The following is a 21,601-nucleotide window of genomic DNA, read 5'->3' as shown; positions in this document are numbered from 1 at the left end:
GGAAAACTTCCTAAAACTGAGCTTCTATAAGGCAATGAATATTGCGGAGGGCGTGGCTCATCACATAAAGGTGTAGAACATCTCAAGGGTTTCACCCATCACCACGCAACTTTGTAGGCATATGACCACACATAATCTGAGGGGACCCCTCCATTATTGAGCCCATCAAACAAAATGGGGGCGCTAGAGAGCTCATTTCTTATCTAGGCCTAACCGCCATATGGATTTTTACTAAACTTGGTAGATATGTAGAACAGGACGCCTCAAGGTGACTGGAGAAATTTAACTCTAATTGGCAACTGGGTGGCGCTATAACAACAGAAAAATGGCTAAAATGCGACCGATCGCTGTGGCTGCAATCGTACTATCAGCTTCACAAACACTCTGTCTGAATACATTGCTCTTCTTAATGGGTTCAGTTGACTATTTAATCTGCAGTGTCCTATGACCTGTATCCCAAACACACACCATGTGAAACTGTACGTGGGCAACTGTGCACTCAGTGGGTATGGACTAGTTTGGATATATTCTAATACTGTTTAATGCAGAAGTGTTGAACCTTTGCTCCTGACTCCTCATCCAAGCTGTGGTGGATGCATACATCCACATGTGACATCCATCTAATTAATAAAGTACAGATGTAATTTATCTGTGGTTTGCAGAAACTTACAGTCAGTGTTGGAGAGTAACGACTTACACATTATTAAATTACAAAATAAATAGTCAGTTACAGTTACTGATCAAAATGTAGGTGATTACGAAGGGGTTAAAACCAAATATGTTCTTTTCAGCAAATGGTTCAGAATGTGGCTTCATTTTGTGTCTTTGCATCTTTTTACTGCGTGGAAATGTCTTGTTGTTTTGTCAGAGACTGCTTCCAGACATTTTCCAGCTTTAATGTCCAGTTTAAAACATCTGTTAGAGAAGTAATCAAATGTAATAAGTTACATTACTCTGATGAAGTACTTACATTTCAGAAATAACCCTCCTGACACACAGCGCCAACATTTGTCATGGTGATGGGTTGAATATTTGATCAGGTTTGAAGCAGCTGAATCCAAATGTAAAGTTCTCCAGCGTCTCTGTAAACACTTCAAATCTGCAAAAAGACTGAATTAAAGTTTCCCACCTGCTGCTGTTTGATTCTCAGCGTCACACCTACTGCTCCACATAACGAGCGGCAGCCACGGGGGGTTCAGGCTGTACGCAGGAAGTACTCCGATCCTTCAGTTAGAGAGTACCAGGAGTACTCCACTCACAGGAAACAGCCTCTGTGACTGATACATGATCCTGTCTGACATTATCTGAGTCTTTACACTGATGCATCAGTGTGTCAGTGAGGTGTTACTGTTAATGCTGCTGTCAGTTTAGTCCAGTGAGTCCCAACCTAGGGGTCATGGCCCTCTAAAGAGGTCATCAGATGATTAATGGGAGAGAAGACGAAATCATTTGTTTCATCAGAGAAGGTTAAAGGGTAAAAAAAACTCCTGGGTCTGAACTGCTGCAAACACAGACATGTGAAACTCGACAGGGATCAGCCAGGGTCACAGCCCAGAATCCTGCCGACCAGGTGTTTAATCATTAACACCACACTGGCTTATCATATTCTTTCTTTAATGTAATAAAAGTCTTAAGTGTAACTATATGTGTTGGAAAAACACAGAGGAGCAGAGAGTACAACATTTCCCTCTGAAGCGTAGTGGATTAGACCAGGCAGATGTTTCTGTACAACACATTTCAGACCCAAAGGTGACCCAGAGTGCTCCACAGATGTCACAGGTAAAAGGTAGAAGCACAGGAAACAAGTGATGACAACAATAAGAGCAACAAAGCAGAAGCACACTGAATGAAACTATAAAAACAATAGAACAATTAAACTATAAGAGTGCACTCAGTAGAGAGCAGATCTCCGCCGGGCAGCCGAGTGGATTCGAGTAGTTGTGACGGAGCCGCAGCACGTTTGTTCATAGCAGTTCGAGTTTCCCTACTTCCATGCTTGAGTAAATATATTTAGTTACTTTCCACCACTGGACATGAGTACAGAGGGGTCAGGTGTGTTGTTTATAAAAGATGAACAAGTTTAAAGAGAAGCAGCTCACTGTCAGCTGATGAGGTGCCTCTGCATTGGTGATAGCCCATGGAGGCATTATGGAAACAACAACAACAGTTTTTTATTTTGCAGGTTTGTACTCTCCTTGTATCTTTTCTGACTCGTGTACGACACCGCAGACTTTTAAAGGTGAACTCACTGTCTCTTTCTGCTCTCCTCAGGGTCGGAGGGAAGAGGACAATGGGGGCCGGTGGGGTCTCCCCCCGAGCCCTGCTGTGGCTCCACCTGCTCGGCTTGATCTCTGTGGCGTCGCCCCTCAACCCGGATGACCCCAACGTGTGCAGCCACTGGGAGAGGTCAGTTCAGTCCCAGTTCAATATTCAAAGTGAAATAACACGGCTCAAAACGCCGCAGTGAACTAATGGACTCCTCGCCACAAATCACCTCTGAGGGTTAGCCAATAATCAAAAGCAAAAGGTTTCCTCCTGGGGACACGCAGAGGCCGTAAATCCACAGCGATGGTAATGTGACTGCTTGAGTGGTCTCGCCACTCAGAGTGACGCTGAGTAAAAGCACAATGTCCTCTCTGATGAGAGCAACGCAGAGTGCATGTGCTGTGATCGATAATCTCTCAGTGTAATCAGAGGGAACGGGGGAAATGGATATTACCCCTGATGACTGTTAGAGTCTCACTTTTTATACTAAAGGTTAGGCTCAGTTCAGTCACCTTTACTCAGCACACACTGTGTCAGACGTGTCGTTACAGCACAAGAGAAAATGACAGAAAGCAGACGTGAAGTTTTGTCAGGATTCTTGAAAATCCTGAAAGTTTGTGGTTTTTAAGGAAATAAAGCTTTTAAAGTGCTCCGAGAGAATCGATGACCTTTTCAACATTATTTCAGATTTTAAAATTGCACAAGGACACACTGCTCTCATCCTGAGATCAATACTGCTGATTTATTTTAAGAGGAAACATTATTGAGCGTCACGAGAAAAAAAACTTTCCTCAGTGATTTTCAGCTTTTAGCTTCCACCACGGTGCCATTTAGAGTTTTCACGTTTCAGCGAAGCCTCGAGGGTAATGAGAATAATATCCTTGAATTTAATGTGCGGCAGGCTGCCTGTTAATTTATTAATGACAAATATTTATTCAAGATTAGAAATGAATTGTGCAGGTGTTATTATCAAGTGTTTGGAGGCCTCCTGTTAATCTGTGTTGTGTTCTCTGTCCCTTCAGCTACGCTGTGACGGTGCAGGAGTCCTACGCTCATCCCTTTGACCAGGTTTACTACACCCGCTGCACCGACATCCTCAACTGGTTCAAATGCACCAGACACAGGTACGGACACAAGCTGTCGACTGTAGTGCTGCAGCTAATGATTATTTTCAACATCATTTAATCTGTGTTTCATTAACAAATTAATATCTCTGGCTATAAAGTGTCAGATAATGTGGAAAAGTGCCGTCACAGTTTGTCAGAGCTCAAAGTAAAAGCTTCAGATTGCTCAGGTTAATCTGATTAACAGCCCGAATTTCAAATATTCAATTTATTGTGATGTAAAACAGAAAAGTAGCAGATCAATTTCAGCTTGATAAATCAGAAATGATTGTTGACAGGAAGCAGTTTTCTGCTGCTGCTGCCTGAGGTCTCTCAGTCAAAACACTTAAGAAAGACGAAGCAAAGCCGTCACTGCAGTCAGTGTCTCCTGGTGAGAATTCCCTCAGGGTTCACTGCTCCAGAGATTTTCACTGGGAGCTGAATTATCCACAGAGGTCTCTACCGCTCCAAAACAAATAGTCTGAGGTCTGAAAGAGGCGCACGCGACTTCCCACGCAGAGGTTGTGATCTATAAAAACAAAAGAAGAATGTGCGCACCTGTAGGAAAACTCTGATCCATGCGTACGAACATTTTCGAGACGGGAAATTGGCAACACAGATGATGAGAAATTGATTGTAGAAATATCACACCTTACTTAAAGATCCACCTCTTCATAAACATTTAACCTAATGGTGTTATTTCAGTAGTTCTGATGCTAGTGAGCCATAACTTTTCCATAAACACCTTTCAGTTGTAACAAATATAAGCCAAGTCAACACATCGACTTCTGCTCAGTATTTCATCAGCGCTGTCTCACCATCACATCCCCACATAAATAAACTGTGCTCACAGATCAAACCTCCATCATCAGATGGTGTCCCAGGGTGGAGAGTGGTGTGAATCATTCTGATGGTGTAAACACTGAAACACTGTCCCGCTGATCAGCAGCTCATATCTTTGCATCAGCATTCATGAGGAGCTTTACACTGACCATTTAAGGTTGAACATGGGCGTGTAGAGGGCGGAGTGTGAGGCGGATCCACATGTGGACCAAGTTGATATATAAAAGGGAACTGCGTACTGTGGTTTTATAAATCAGAGTATGTTTTTGGCGTGTGCCGTTTGGGCTTTTGTCTGCATGTGTATTTTTAGTATTGATCCTATCAATGAGACCTCTGGTGATTAAAACCAGTAAAAACACAGATTAAAGAAGGGTCACCTAAAAAAAAATCAGTGTTTGTCCGACAGTGTTGAGCTCGTCATGGAGGGGCTGCTGCACCAGCTCCTGCTGATAGTGAAAACAGTGAGGTCCAGGAGCTCCTTACGCTCCCAGCAGAGGACCAGATCAGCCGCCATATGACAGGGATGCTACATGATTGTTTTTGACATGTGATGCCATTGTTATTGTTTATAAAGAGCTGCTGACACGTATGTTATATGTCACAATGGAGGTCGACGCTGTTGTGTTACATGTCACACTCCTCACGCCTCTTTTGCTTCTGTGAAGCCGACATGCGGCCTGACATCACACACTGGAGCGACATGATGTTAGTTTTAGTTAGTTTTAAGCCACCTAAAATGATCAGTATCGGTTTAAGTGTGCACTTTATTTAGAATATTTTCACTCCACTAATGTGGAACTGAAGCCTTATGTCAAAGGCACCAGACTCCACTGACATACACAGTCATTTTACCTCACAGAACACAGAAGTTGCTGGTCTACTGCTGCCAGGGTTAGTAAGTGTGAAAGGTAAAGTGAAGATAACGTTTTGAATATAGCCTACACTTACACTGATATTAGTATTTTTAGTTGGATAAGGTTTTTTTGCTACAGCCCCACCCACAGCAGGACGTTGTTGCGCTTCTGTGCTGGTAGATCTGGTTTATGAAAGATGACAGCGCAGCAACACAGGACATGAAATAAACTGTTAGATCAGTCGGACCACCGTGTTTAACTGTAGATCTTTAAATGTTACAGTTAGGGCTGAAAATGACGACAGAAATCAACAAGTTTCTTATTTCACGTATGTACGCAATTCAAATCAGCTGCTGGCTGTCTGCCCAGAAGTGATTGTTGTTGTTCAACATCACAGTGACTATGAGGTCATTAAAACAGGTGGATACAGGCCAAAAACTGCAGAAATCATCAAACATGCTGAACATGCGTCACAGTCAGAGACAGAGAGGCAGGTTGTTAGTTTTTAAACAGTTTGTGTGCTCACGTTTGGTTTCTGTCTTCACCTCAGAGACATCTTACTTGCACCATGTCTAACGCAGTACATCTTGTGCTGTATGTACTCGTGTTGCAGTCTGTCATGAGTGTCTACTACCCAACGCCGGCAGTTGAGCTCCGCCTGATGTGGTCATTTTCATGAGCGACCGTCGGCGTATCGGCTTTAATGACCACATTAAGCTTTATAGCCACCAGTTTAGCTCCCCCAGCTAAGAGCTGAGTCATTGATCTGAAGCTGAAATGTCAGACAACATCAGCGTCCTTGAATGAGTCGCCGAAACTCCCTTAAACGCTTAAGTGTCGCTCGTCTATCAGGAGTGTCGTGACATGAACACATTTTTACTACAGCGCTCTTACACAGCCGCGCCATAAGATGTGACGTGTTGGTTTAAAATTCAAATGTAGTCGTGCTGTTTTAATGGAAAGAAATCACAGAGATACATCAACTTTATGTGTGTGTGTGTGTGTGTGTGTGTGTGTGTGTGTGTGTGTGTGTGTGTCACAGGATCAGCTACAAGACAGCGTACAGGAGAGGAGTGAGGACCATGTACAGGCGACGCTCTCAGTGCTGCCCGGGCTTCTATGAAAGTGGAAACCTGTGTGTTCGTAAGTCTTGTTGATTCTCTCCTTCTGATCTTCTGACAGCTCGATGTTACAAAACACCAGCACTCTGAAAAATGTCCTATTGGACCAAAGACCCATCGGTCCAACAGCCCAGTGTCCCAAATACAAACATGCACTGCTCCAAAGGCCCTTTTCTGTCTCCACAGTGAAAGTTGTGGATGGTCCCAACAGAAGCGTTCCTTAGCGTCCCCATGTTTGGTCCCCCCTCTGTTGGGGTACCTAGCACACAGATCTGGTACTAAAAGGTGGAGCTAGAAACCCTGCAGTCTGATTGGTCAGTAGAGGACGCTCACTCTGGTTTTATGTAACCTCTGTTCATACATCAGTAAACTACAACTATAAAATGAAAGAGAAAAAAATAACTTCATTCACTGGGCCGACTGCCGGCAACTTTTAAGGTGGAACGTTAACTTGTAATGTTACTCAATGCATGAGTTGATGACGTGAATCCATCAGCACACCTTAAATTTCACTGTGACAACTTTGACCATCACTTTAGTTTTTATATGACACACACTTTTAGTAATGACTTTAAAAATATAGATTCATTTGGAGCGGATTATGTGAAGGTCATATATTCTAATCCTCACTTCCTGTGGGCTACAGCAACACTAAACCCCTGAGCTTGCCTGAGAAGGACTAAATGCACAAAGCTGCTATTTTGAAATATCCCATGGAGAGAGACTCTCACTGCAGCCTGTTCTATTTTGTTGTGAAAATGTGGGCGTGCAGCCTCGTTCTGTGGACGATAAACCAGGTGCAGACTTCCATCTGTGTCACCGCTGATGAGGAAATACAGCGAGTGCTGGACGGAGCAGTGAGTGACAACAACCCCGCCCACATTTAAGAGGACTGTCTGAACACACCCAGGGTCTAGGTACCATGTCTGAAGGCTTTCTGCTGGTTCCAAAGGTGCTGGACTGAAAGGGTTTGGTGGAGATGGGGCCGTAGAGCTGTTCACTTGTGATCAGATCACCCAGGACACATGTTCATACCAGATGCATTCTCGGAACTCATCCGCAGACCCCTGATTTTTTGGCATTCCGGTTTGATTTGGGCGGAGGAGGCGAATTTACGTTTCCAACTTCTGTTTACATATAAGTAAATATGCTGAACCATTGCGATGGATTCAGAGTTTGCAGTGACACCAATTATGTTCCGCCTCGTTAGTTCACCGCACGGACCGTTGAACCTGGCAACAACTGCAGCCGGCTCAAACGTGATCGGTCAATATCGCGCAGACTACAAACAGCCTACAACCGGAAACCAGGGCTCTTCCGCTCTTCTTCCGGAGGCAAGATCTCCAGGGTTTGCCTACAGACTCTACATTCTCTGAATGTAGAGTCTGTATATAGAGACTATACCAGGTGTAAACGGGGCTCCTGACACATTATCCGTTCTTTACTTCCTGCCATTGCGGCGCCTGTGGAGAGCGTGCAGCATGAGGGACACCTCTCATCCTGGCCACAAACTGTGGACCCACAGCTTTACTGGCCCTCCTGGTGCCATCAGTTGCAAACCTAACTGCAGCTTTTCATCTTCCAGACATCTGTCCAGACAAAGTAATAATCCAAATTTAATCAGCAGTGTATAACAAAAGTATCTCATGACCGTTTTATTTTATATAAAGGTCTTGTTAAATCTCTGCTGCTGGAAGGCACAGAGCTTTTCACAGGACTGTGTAACAAAGATCTGAGCTGTAAGTGTCTGATATCACAGGCATATAAAGAGCAGATAAATGACTGACTGAGCAACAATTTAGCTTCATTCAGAAGAAGTTAACACTCATTGTTCCTTTGTTGTGTGTGTGTGTGTGAAGTGAGGGCACTCTTATAAAGCTGCAGATGCACATTGTGTTTGATCAAATGGCAATAAAAACATATCCAACATTGTTGTTTCCTATCAGACGGCGTACAGCTGGATCTGAAATCTTCCCACCACAGGGGAACGTGTGCTCTGCATAACGTCTGTGCAACAAACAAAATCATTTTCCTGTCATCTGCATTGTTATTTTCAAACTTTTTCCACTTGATACACACAAAGTTTCCAGGCTTGTTAAAATTGCAGTGTGTCTTGCGGAACAGTGATTCAATCTCAGTCGTTATCTTTTCACTCGCGGCCGGGCAGTTATCTATATCTGCTGTTAGAGCCGTCAGAGTTAGATCAATCCGCCTCTGTTCCAAAGTGGATCCATTTCAACTCAAAGTTTCACCACAGAGAGCTTTGAAATCAACGTAAACAGAGAAGAAGGGAAACAAAAGCTGTGAGCGCAGAACGTCTGCTAATATGAAGTTAAATGTTGTCAGATATCTCTTAAAACTCAAAGATCTGAGCTTCATTCTGCAGATCTGCTGTTTGTCTTCTCGGGTCATCGAGGGCTTTAACGGGCAGATCAGCCGATGGCTCCGTCTTCCTCTGCTGCTTCTTATTCTACGACTAAGAGAGTGTTTGTATTTGTGGAAACGAATATCTTTGTGCTGTTTGTCACATTCACATTATAAACAGATGAGCTTTATTCCCCGGAGCGCAGGACGGATCTGTTGCTGAAGAAGTTGGTCAGAGATAATATATTTCTCTACACCGATATTTGAGTTTGAAGCTGGTTTTAAATTTTCACAGCCAAAGAAAAACAAACTCTTCAACATTAGACAATTACAGCGAGCAGATGAGACGACAGATGTTCAGTGGAAGACGATCCGACACATACATGAGCTTCTTTACTTAACTGTAAAGCCAGCGCTCAGCTGTTGGTCTTAATTGTTAGAGACACACACAAACACACCGTGCGTCTCGTCCTCTCACATATCTGTTCGTCTTGTCACATCTGATGCAGCTCAAACAGTCCTGAACACACCAACTGTCCTCAGAATATTAAAACTGAAAACCGCTGAATCTTTGTCTGATTCTTCAGGAAAGTTGCAAAGTCACAGAGAAGAGGTTCTTTGTTATCGGGAGCTGGAGGAGATGGCGGATTGCTTGACGCCTGCGAAGATGCAGATCACTAATCGAAACCAGTGAATACAGTACGCTATGATTCCTGCCAGCATAGTGCCACAAAAAGCAGCTGTTTTTGTATTGAGTCAGTGCCGTGTCTGCTGGTGGGACAGTGCTATGAAAAGTGTTGGGTTTTTGTTTTTTATGGAGACACCGGTGCGTTTCCTGCTGAGACAACGGGTGCAGTTACATGATGGCTTCTCATTCAGAATGAAATAAATCTGAATGAAATCATTTACACAGAGATCAGTTTAATCGCCTTTATTCGGGTCTGTGCAAGGTTTGGGGCAGGGAAGGTTTCTGATTGGATAGGGGGCGGGGCGGATGTTACGTGTTTATGTGTACCGGAAGAAAACACTGTAGTCCTCGCTCCGGATAACAAGATGCTTGACGACGCCATTCTTAGTGCCTTTTTTGGGCTTGTTTTGCTTATATTCTTGAAGCAGCAGTACGACAACAACCTTGTTCTGCTAATGCTTCGTCTGTTGAGGAGGAGAAGGGAGGTAGAAGGTCGAAGAAGGGAGATAGAAGACCGTGCTGTGGAGAATGGAAACCGGTGAGAGCAACGAGTCCGACTGCTCTATCTCAGACCGTTGCTATGCACGCTATATACGTCATGGCGCCAGAAGGGCAAGGAAACGAGCATGTGCAGAAAGACCGGAATGAACTTAAAGAGGAATGAGTGTCTACAAGTGCCAGAAATTCTTTCATTGGGAATTAGAAACGGAATATTCCAGCCCCTTACATCAGATTGAGTTTTCAATCGCATTGGCCATTTTCATTCTGAATTAGGTGTTTACAAGATCACTTGAACTTTCATTCAGAATGAAAAGGGAATTAAACTGTCCATGTAAACACACTTAGCGTTGGAAAAAACAGCTGTTTTACATCAGGACATCGTTGCATTTCCGGGCAGGATAGTGCCACCAGAAAAGGCTATTTTTAATTTAGACATCGTTTCATTTTGTTGTGGAATAAAGAGTCCCAAAACACATAGGATCAGAAACTTGAGGGTTTACTTGCGAGGAAGCCAAAGAATTGGTACATCATGACTATTTATAGTGTCTGACAAATGAGCAGTATCAGTTGACACACCTACGACCTTTCCAACACACATTAAAAGGTGTTTCCTGTCACTTATGCTGCAGATTTCTTTTATTCAGATAATCATTTCTGGGAACATTTGCTTCTCCTCACCTGCCTGAATTTGATCAAAATCATGTCGGGACATCTACACTGTAATAGTGCCACAAAAAAAGGCAATTTTTTTTATTGCGATTTTGCATTTTCAGCCGAGATAACGCCGCCAAAATGTCTGTGTTTTACAGAGACACTGATTTGTTTCCTGCCGGGAAAGTGCCACGAAAAGCAACTGTTTTTTACTGAGACATCGGTGCGGTTACTGTCGGAACAGTGCCATGAGATGTGGTTGTTTTCTACCAAGACATCACTGCGTTTCCAGCCGGCATGGTGCCATGACTCATAGAAGACATTTTTAACAAATTACAAGTAACATTTTATGATTTGCTTCAAATGGACTTTAGGTGGTCGTGTTTCAGACGACATTTCTATCTACTAAATTAATTCTATTTTTACACAGCAGCTCTGCGGGGGCTCGAACTTCCCTCCTTCCTGTTTGGTTGTTGTTTCACACTCAGCCTGACAGCTACCATGGAGGAAAAAAGACGATAGTTCATTAATAATTTCTGGTTTTAAAATTAATAAATCGTGACAAGACGCCATAAAAGCTGCTGTAATCAGTGTTTTTTTTATAGTAACAATGGATCAAAAAAGTAAACTTATATGTGCTGGTGTATTTTTTTAATGAAAAACAGGAGGTAACACAATTAAACATTGTGAGATTGGACAGTTGTAGCACCAACCTGATTATGCTTAAGTGCTTATATGTCCTACAGGCATAATTACCATTCTGAACAATATTTTAATGTTTAATTTTCACCTGCAGCCAAAGTCTTTTCTCCTCATTCACGTTGTTGCCCCCAATAAAAAAGTTTAATTTGTTGAACTCATTCATCAGATACAGTCCACATATACAGATTATATATATGTATATCTATATACACATATATATGTCCAGTAAACATGTAAACATTTGCAGGCCTAAAGTTTCATATCGGGATATTCTAATAACATACAGGTTTTCTGTTCTGTTTGAATATTGTGCCCGAGATTTCAGGAGGTTGTTTCAAAACATTTCATAACGTTTAAACTTTTAATCGACCAGCCATTTCTCGTCATTGTTTCTCACTGTTTGGTTTATGGCAGCTGTGTTACGAGATGTTTGAAATCTTCATGTTGCTGAAAGTAAGCGCTGCTCGCTGGCCGTGAACGTGTATTGATCTGATCCATGTTGGACCTCTCGGGCTGCTTCAGGGCTCTCACACCTGCAGTTCGGTTCATTTAGTCTGGACGAAGGAAAAAGAAAAGATGAATTTGTGCATTTTAGTTTTGGTTCAGCTCCTGTTCACACTGACTCTTTACAAACGAACCGAGAGGAGTAAACAGGAAGTTCCACCAGCTGACAGGCATCGCCAAGACCCACGTGGGGAAATTGAATTCTGGTGACTGACGGAAATAAATGCAGCAGCACTTTAATGCTTCTAAAGTGTTTATGTATGTTCTTCGCTGTCACAAAGAGCTCACGGGGAAATAACAGATTGTAAGAATTATTAGGCTGTTATTAGACTGCAAATCAACCAGTCCACACCAGGGCAACACTGACAGCTTTCACAGCAGCAAAATGAACTGTACTGACAGCACAAACAGACCTGAGCGCCTTTTGCCCAACTAAAAAAGCACCCTGAAAGAAACGTGCACATGCAGTTAGCTTGACTACTGGAGCCTGTGTTCAGTTAGTCTGACTGCATGAACTTGAATTGACCTTTATGGAACTGCTTTAGCCCCGCCTCATTTGTTAAGTTCATTCAAGTCTTTATGGAGCGGGCGTCTGGAGGTGTGTGGAGACCAAAGAAGAGCTAAAAGGACAGTGATCAGTGCTCGCTCTCACAGAGAGGAAACATCTTCAGTGAGGAGCAGCTCCAATATTTGACTCTTAAATGTTGTTTGCACAGCCTGCTCAGTGTCTCACAGTGAAATAAACTCACTTGTATATTAAAGCACAGATAAAATGGACTGTCTTTTTATTTTGCCTCCAGCCTGTCAGAGTCTGTCTATGTTCATCAGCTGTTTCTGGATGTGTCTGAACGTTTCTGTGAAAATTAATCCCATTACACAACAAAGTGCCCAGAGCGAGACAGACTACCAGCTGGATCTCAAATGACGAGTACAGTGGTGTTGGCAGGTGGTCATACAGAGCTCAAACATAAGTTTTCTTTTATTTTTTACGCAGTAAAATCATTTTTATTTAAATAACGACTTCCTCTGTCTGTCTGTCTGTAGAAGGAAATGTTGGCATCGTACGTTTCCGTAAACCATGAATACGTTACATTTGTACGTTTCACACGTGTCATCGTCGTGTAGAGGTGCAGGGGATGGCAGATGGTGTGACACCTGCCAAAATGCAGATCGCTGTTTGAGACCAACACACAACAAAGCTGGGTGGTTTTAGTGAGTTATTGCTGTGTTTCCAGCAACTGTTTTTGCTGCCATAAGTGAGTGTGTTTTTAGAAACCTTTTACTGTTTTTCCTGCCGGCATAGTGCCACAAAAAGTGGCAGTTTTTTTAATCAAGACATTGTGGCATTTCCTGCTCGGAGAGTGCCTTAAAAACAGCCGTTATTAACGGAGATATCGTTGCATTTTCTGCGGCATAGTACCACAAAATGTGGTTGTTTTTACCGCGACTTTGCTGCGTTTGTTGCCAGGATAGTGCCACAAAAATCAGCTGTGTGTCCTGCCAGCATAGTGCCACAAATTTGTTGTATTTTTCTGAGATATCACAGCATTTCCTGCTGGGAGAATGCCTCAAAAAGTTTAATTTTTTTAAACAGAAATATTGCTGCATTTCCTGCCAAGATAGTGCTACAAAAGTGTTGCATCGCTGTGTCTCCTGCCGCGAGAGTGCCATGACAAAAAAGCTGTTTTTAACGGAGATATCGCTGCATTTGCTGCCGGCATATTGCCACAAATAGTGGCTATATTTACGGAGACATCGCTGTCTTTCCTGCCGGGATAGCGCCACAAAATACATTTAATTTTTACAGTGACGTTGATATGTTTCTTGTTGAGAAAGTGCCTCAAAAAGCAGTTGTTTTCAACAGAGATATTGCTGGGTTTACTGCCAGCATAGTGCCACAAAAGGTGGCTGTATTTTACCAAGATATCACTGTGTTTCCTGCCAGGAGAGTGCCTTAAATAATAGCTGTTTTTAACGGAGATATCGCTGGGTCTTCTGCCGGCATAGTACACAAAAACTGGTTGTTTTTTATGGAGACATCACTTTGTTTCCTGCCGGGATAGTGCCACAAAAACTGGTTGTGTTTTACAGGAACATTGCTACATTTCCAGCCGCAGTAGTGCCACAAAACACAGCTGCTTTTAATGGAGATATTGCTGCCTTACCTGCCGGGATTGCACAAGAAACGGTGGTTGTTTTTACCAAGCCATCATTGTTTTTCCAGCCTATATTTTGCCAACAAAAGCAGGTATTTTATGCCAAAACATGATTTTTTTATGAACCACAACCAGGTGGTCTTTGAGCCTAAATAATCCATAGTGCTGTTGAAACTTGAAGTTGAAGTTTCATATCTAACAACAGATGTGATGTATCCTTGTTTTGCATGAACGTACGTTGCCAACATTTTTCTGGTGACTGGGTCGCTGTCTTCCTTTAAGCAAACACATACAGATAAGATTAGATCCTAAAACTTGTGAAGCTTGAACTTAAATGTCCAAAATCAGCTGTGAAAGCTGTCAGAGACAATGTTTATGAGAGACAGAGAACATCTCCCTGACTGCCCGCTCTTTATCTCACACTGGTATACCTTCCTCGGCTCAGCAGCGGAGATCAATTATCCACCCTAGATGGTAAATTCTATAGGGCAGTGTTGCCTTTTCTTATTGAAGAGAGGAAGTGAATGGGTTTGCCTGAGGGGGCGGGAGGGCGAGGAGCAGCGCATTGTGTGTCTTTATTCAACATCTGCTTGTAAACAACTTTATTAGATTCTCCCGGGGGAAATAGACAAATAACCCTCGACTCTATTGTGTGGAGCTCGCTCCACCGCGCACACACACACACACACACACACACACACACACACACACACACACGCCTCACGCTCCTGTTGGCTGAGTAGTTTGAACGCTGGAAGCTAATTCTTCAGTGTTAACTACGGAGAGACGTCTGCCTGCTTGGCTAACGTTAACGGGCTGGGACAGGTCTTTTGTTGTGTGATATGCACAGCATGAGCTAATTGAAAGGTTTCCCTCCCCGACAGAGAGGAGGAGGAGGAGGAGGAGGAGGAGGAGGAGGAGGAGGAGGAGGGCTGCTAATTTGATGAGAGGGCTTTCCTCTGTCTGTGTTTCCTGGCTGTTTTGTGAGCGCTGTTTTTCATTTCCTGTTCGTCTTTACATCCCACATAAACATGTAGTCATGTGCAGGTTGTCGAACACGTTCACTGTAGACTTTACATTTTTAGGTACGCACCCTAAATCGAACACACGTTCTGTGGATGTTCGCCGTCTTACAGGCGGAGGAAACCTTTTGTGATTTTCCATCTGTGCCCGAGGCCATTTCATCTCTTGTCAGGATGATTCCTGCCTCACTTGTCCTCTTTTTATTCTCAGTCCAACTCGTTCTGTCCTCTTTTTATGGCTCTGTGCCGGTGATAGCCACAGGCATTATGTTTTCAGGTTGTCTTTCTGTCCATTTCTCCTTACACATGTACGTCTGTCCATCCTGTTGTTGTGAAGGCAATATCTCAAGTACTCCTTGAGGGAATGTCTTCAAATTTGGCACAAACGTCCACTTGGACTCAATGATGAACTGATTAGATTTAATTGATCAAAGGTCTAGGTCACTGTGACCTTGCATCCAGTTCATCCTCATAAACATGATATCTCAAGAGTGCCTATAGGGATTTTTTTTTAAATTTAGCACAAACATCTGCTTGGACTTAATGGTGAACTTTGAAGGTCTAAGGTCAAGTTTACTGTGACCTTGCATATGTCTCAGTCTTGTGAACGCAATATCTCAAGCAGGCCTTGAGGGAATTTCCTCAACTTTGGCACAAACATCCTCTTGGACTCAACAATGAGCTAATAAGATTTTGGTGGTCAAAGGTCACTGTGACCTCACAGAACATGTTTTTTGGCATAACTCAAGAAGTCAAGCTAATTATGACAAAACTTCACACAAATGTCCAACAGGATAAAATAATGAAGTGATGTCTGGGCATGTTTCCCTCTAATGCTGTTAGGTGCCATTACACTCTGACAGTGTCTAGCTGTGTATCGTGCCGAAGTGAAAGGGCAGCTTTTTTTTGTCAGTGTCTGACGTAGTGGTCAGTGCTGCCCAAGTGCCAATATTCAGTGACTTTGGAAAAAGACCAGGTTTCCACAAAGAATGAGGAGAAACAGAAAAAAACATGCAGCCGTTTATTTGTGATGACTCCGTGCACCAGTCACGTTGCAGTTACAGTTTACATCCATGTCCCCAGCTCACTTTAGTGGCTATGGCTACCGTCAGACATCGGGACAAAACAGCGATTTTCACAAGTTTTTGGATATGTCATGTAATGCCTGTTCACTCAACTGCAGTCACGTTTGTTCTCTATCACTGACGCTGCATTTTGGACAGAATGATTGATTCAGTTCGAATTATGAGAAAGTTATATCTCCCAGTATTTTCCATTGTTTCCTATGGGAATGAACCCCTGCGAGGCTTGGCTTGTCGAACCCAGCAACAGTAACCAAGGGGGGCGGGATCATGGGCGGGTCTTGACAAAGGGTGGAATAGACCACGATCACCATTCGGTGGCCGGTGTTTGGAGCAGCTGGTTATTATGTGTTCCACAGTTTGTAGTGGGTCCCCACATTTGCAGTGGGCGCTGTCCATGAGACCCCATTTTTGCATTGCTGCCCTGAAGCGTCCTAAGCCTGTCCATTGCTTTCGGGGCATCTGTGGGGTCTTCAGTGTGGTGGTGGAGCCTTAATGGTTCTGCTGACTTGCACTGGTCCCTCCATCTTGCCTTGACCCACGCAGCCTTGGAGGTATCAGTGCCGGGACTTGAGACGCAATCACTGTGGTGAAAATCTATTGATAGATAGCTCTCCAGTCCTGTTGTTTAACATATTGTCAAATTATATTTACTGTTTGTCAACTGTATGCTGTGTTATTCACTTTGAATCTTGCTAGCGTAATGTTAGCTCTCTGGCTAACAGCTGGGCTGAATGGTTCCATGAGCTGGGCGAACTAGAATATCTCCTGTTGCTCGGTCGTATCTAAGGTTCATCCTAGTTACTGGAGTAGTGACGAACATTTCCAGTGCATAAGAACCTTACCATGCGGCAATGATTGTTCCAGGTATTAGTCAAACCCTCAGGTGTTACCATGGAAACCCAGTTAGGATTTTTGTGGCAAAATGTATAAAAATATGAATGAATATTTTTACTTTTTATTTCTTTGGTAAGTGACCATGGTGTAAACGAGGTAATGCCTGAGGAGGTGTCCACTATCACTTCTAAATGGTCTCCACTGAGTGTCGGACGGTTCACGCCTCCATGTCAGCCGTTAAGAAGTGACAATGAACAACTCGTCAGGCGTTATCCCTTACGTCATATCTCAGGAACAGAAGGGGAGACATTTGGTCAGATACTGAATTGGTGACTCTAATCTTGAAACTGTGCTGATTGTATAGATCTTCTGTGTGTGAAGCATCCATGTTTTCACTGACATGGATGGAGACTTGACTGGTGCATGAAGGCATGCAACCGCAGGGTGTAAAGTGTAGTTTTCTTCCTGGATCCTGAATTAAATTAAATGCCGTTTGCGTCGCCTATCTGGCACCCGGGCAGCTCGGCCGTCTGTGACCTCGTCACCCATCAACCTGCTTTGACCTTTACCCCCTCCCCTCTCTGTCACCAGCTGAAACCTCAGCCTGTTTATTTCAAAACATCTGTGTCCAAAATGAACCTGGCTGCCGTCTACACTCCTCCTACAGCACGTGTGGAGTTTCACCTGAAGAATTTATTGTGTTTGAACTCCATCTTTCAAAAATGTTTAAAAAATAAAGCTAAGTATGAATTAAAGCTGAGTAATGAAGGCCACTGTATGGTCCAGCACAGCTCGGCTTCACCTGACTCTCTCTCAGTAATGGTTGTGGATACCTGGTGCGTCTTTGGGATCACCTCAGTCGAGTCTCCAGACAAACAGAGCTGATACTATGACCTTAATTCACACAAAGGTCTCAGACAGGTTTTATTATCAGAGCATGTTGTAAAGATAACGTCTGTGCCACATTAATCGAGCTTCATCCTTCATCCAAGAAAAGTTACTGATGATGAAACAAATCAAACGTCCGTATATTCAGCTCTCCACAGCTTTGTGTTTTTGTCCATATTTGTCAAACTTTTAGCAAAGTTACATCATGAAAAGCAGCTTCACTGTAAAAACAACAATCACCTAATTTACTGACGAAAAACCAGAATCTCACAAAATCAGAAGTTATGAGGAGCAACTTTGAAAATATGATATAATCTAAATGGATTTATTGACAGAATCAGAAATACTTTATTGATCCCTGAGGAGAAATTTGATTCGTCACAGTCGCTCCAATGTAAAAAATAGAGAGTCATAAGAAGGAGGAATAAGAGTATGAAACACAAGTATGTAAATATAAAGCAATAAAATAAAATAAAACAAAATAAAGTAAAATAGAAATTAAAATGTGCATTCAAATAAAAATAAAATGTGCATTATGCTACAGTGTTTAACACCAGTACTTTAAGATATTAAATATTAAAATAAAATATACATGGTCACTGTGCTGAGGCTGTAAGTGTGAAAATATTTCAATGGAATAAAACAAGAATAGAATAAGAGTAAACATAAGAACTATGTGCAGTCATGTGCACTGTATGTTGAATAAATATATACATTTAAGAGGTGAAAAATATTGCAGGTTAATTGGAGTATTAACGTTTATCTTTTTAAGATCTCTGTCCACCTTTCACTTACACATAGTGTATGTTCATTTCACAGGATAACTGTAACACACATGATGTGCAGTGTTTCTACTGTACAAATACACAAATAAATCCTAAAAATATTATTTCACAGTTGGAATTTTTATTAAAATGTCTTTGATGATTCCTGTGGTATGACTTTTGACTCGAAGAGGAAGTTGTGTTTGTTGAAAACTGTTCAACAAGGTAAAAATCTTTTTTGCCAAAAAAAAAAATTGATGCAGAGAGCGTCATCTTTTCATATCCTGATAATGTTATTCACTAATATATCCCTGATACATAGACTCACTTACAATGTGTGATTATGTATTCAGCAAATAAGTGTCTCTTACGCCAAAAAAAGTGCATGTAACTTGAACATCACGTTATGTTCAGAGTACAAGAATAGGAAAATTAATTAATATATTTTCCTGTTGAGAACAGTTTAATTTTGATCAGACCTGTGGACAGATTTAAACAGACATGATGTCAGGTGTGCTCCTCCAGTCTGAGGCTCACACCTCGGCGCTCGTTCCTCCTGCTGCAGCAGATCAGAGATTGAAGGGCACTGAAGACGCTGCAGCGCGCCGACACAATAGCTGGAATTAGGTAGTGATTATTTAATTTGATATCTATTAATCTTTTTGTAGCCGTCGCTGATGTAATCCTCCTTGTAGCTGTTTCTGCTCCGATCCTCAGGATGAAAGGATTAGGCCCTCGTTTAATGATTTATCGACTCTCCTTCAGGATTACACCAGCAGCATGTGTCTTTGGCTCTCTTATTAAAATCTCAGCCTGTATTTGCAGGCGTTTACATTTTTCTCTCTCTCTGTCCTAAAATATGCTGCATGGCACAAAGAAGAGCTCTCACAGAAACTATTAATCCTGGCGGCCTCAGCTCGTTAGAAAGCAAGAGGGGTTTTTTTTGGTTACAGTGGTGACCCCGCCCCCATCACGCCACTGCTTTGTTGTTTACAGCAGCGCCGCACGATGACCAACAACACTTGTTCCCAACCTGAGGAGAAATCTGAGGGGTTGTAAAACGATTAGCAGGAAATGAAAGATGAAAAAATACAGTCCTGCTACACAAAATTTTATAATTATAATTATTATTGGTGTTTTTGATTTAAATTTTTCTTGTGAAATAGCAGCTAGTTTGACCTCCTAGAGCCTCTGAAAAAAGTTCTGAAATCTGACAGTCTGAAATCATTATTTGGCAGAACTACATGCTCACAAAGCTTCGTTTTAAAGTCCGACTCCATCTGTGTTCTTTTCTGTGTTTTCCAAATGGGAGCTGAGAGCGTGATATCCATAACACGTGTTTATACGTGGCAACAGGAAACCTGTGGAATCGTTTTTAAAAGGGCGAGGGAACGTAGTGTTTTGACTGTAGAACATAGTTTGACTAAAAGTTGAAATTTTGGATTTGAACAAAGCTGATAAACTCATCTCCCAAACGGTCTGATTATTTCTGTAACCATGACAGCAGTCGTCTTCCTGATTTTATTCTTGATAATTCCCTCATGTAAACAAATTAGCTGCAGTTCAGTGTCAGCACCAGAGGCCTGTGTTATGAAGCCACTCCAACTTACCCAGGTTATCTTTTGGTATCTGGTTTGATGGAGGCGTCAAACACATGCCGCCTCTTTAACCACCTTGAAAATGTGAGGTCAGGTGCCTTTCAAGAGCGCAGCGGCTGGTTGCGTCTGAGGTTGCTAAGCGACCATAGCAAGCATCATATCACATCCTATTCACCTGAAACCCTGAGGTCAGAGCTGATCTTCTGTGTGTCTGTGGGACAGATGTGACGCTCTGACAGCTCTGCACCAACATGATCAGCTTCTCCTCCATATTTATCACACACTGATATTTACTGAAGAAGGAAAGATATCTGTGAGCTGTGATTGGTTGGTCCTCGTCACATGACATGTGGAGTGCTGCTGGGTACCAAAAGTCGAACACAGTTTATCTCAGGGTGCAGCCGTCACACCTTGAAAAACAGGCACTTGGGAAAACGTGTTCAGCGTGACAGCATTGCTCTGACACTTAAATTAAAAACATGAATTTGAGGGCGCCGTAAACGCAGCGTGTGTGCGACCCCTCTCCCGTCACATCGGCCAAGTCTGCGTCTCCTGACAGAACAGCTCGGTAGTTTACACGTTTTTTTTTTTAGGGGAACATCGTTGAAGCAACAGCTGATAGTGAGAAGTTAGCGGAGTGAGATGCTCAGCCAGGCAGGTGCGTTGTGTTTTATCTCGTACAGTAACAGCGTTGTTTACATACGCCATGTCCTCTGTCTGCTGACCTGTATTTCAAAATCCAAAATATTTCCACTCTGTTTATTTATTCCTAACTAAATAACGTTATCCTCTTCGTTTTTCTTTTGGCTCGCCGTCCACCTGCTGCTCTTTGACGGTGACACAGAATTTCAAAATAAAGGTGTGTCTAAAGATGATAATATGGATCGATGTTTTCACTTTGCATTAATGATATTCCATCATTGATCATTGAATCGATATATCGATCCAGATCAATGGATCGTTACACTCTCAGTATAAAGAGCAATAAAGTTGTGGGGAGGTGGTCGGGGTGGTGAACAGGTTAAACACAGGACTTTGACCCAGGAGACGCTTTTTGTATCCCGTGTGAAACCAGTGCTGTGTCTCAAATCTCGTGCTTCTGTACTTACACTTAATATTGTGAGTGCATAAGTGCGTTCACACTGAGAAGTATGGAAAATGCAGTGCACTGAGTACCTGGATGGTGCACTCAAAACGGTCAAGATGTTGAGTGTGGGACTATGGACACTTCTCGCCCTCAATGGTCGCCATCTTGGCTACGTAGTGGAAGGGGAGGGACCACTTTTCAAACTGGAAATAGGACTGTGCGACCGTGAACGTCGCTGCATTGTACAAATGCATGTGTTTCTTGCACTAAGCACCACTATACAGTTGTTGGATATAAGCCAGCAGTGTGTTTGTTGGGTTCATTCAGCAGTCTGTAATGATTTGGTACCACGAACAATAATGCAAATGCTAATGCTAGTTTGCTAACTAGCTAATTTGCGGTCGTCATTTCCGGTGAGTGCACAACGGCCGTGTTTGGTTTGAGACAACACTACCCTGTGGAAATCCACGCACTACGCCAATGAGTACACAGTGCACACAGTATACTACATGAAGTGTACTAATGGAAGTATGTGATTTGAGACACGGCACAGACGTCATCATTGGCGCAC

At 42.7% G+C, this 21,601-nt stretch overlaps 1 protein-coding gene across 1 annotated transcript in view; it reads left to right on the top strand.

Moving 5' to 3' along the window:
• Positions 1-21,601, top strand: part of LOC125880807 (multiple epidermal growth factor-like domains protein 11) — a 213,203-nt gene that overhangs the window by 57,153 nt on the left and 134,449 nt on the right. The window contains exons 3-5 of the mRNA XM_049563551.1: positions 2,272-2,406; positions 3,288-3,389; positions 6,108-6,208. Coding sequence (XP_049419508.1) covers positions 2,291-2,406; positions 3,288-3,389; positions 6,108-6,208 — 319 coding nt within the window. The 5' untranslated portion in view covers positions 2,272-2,290. The remainder of the gene's footprint in view (positions 1-2,271; positions 2,407-3,287; positions 3,390-6,107; positions 6,209-21,601) is intronic.

Source organism: Epinephelus fuscoguttatus, linkage group LG2 (genome assembly GCF_011397635.1).
Source record: "Epinephelus fuscoguttatus linkage group LG2, E.fuscoguttatus.final_Chr_v1".
Taxonomy (NCBI): Eukaryota; Metazoa; Chordata; class Actinopteri; order Perciformes; family Serranidae; genus Epinephelus; species Epinephelus fuscoguttatus.
This window is presented reverse-complemented; position numbering and strand designations above follow the sequence as displayed.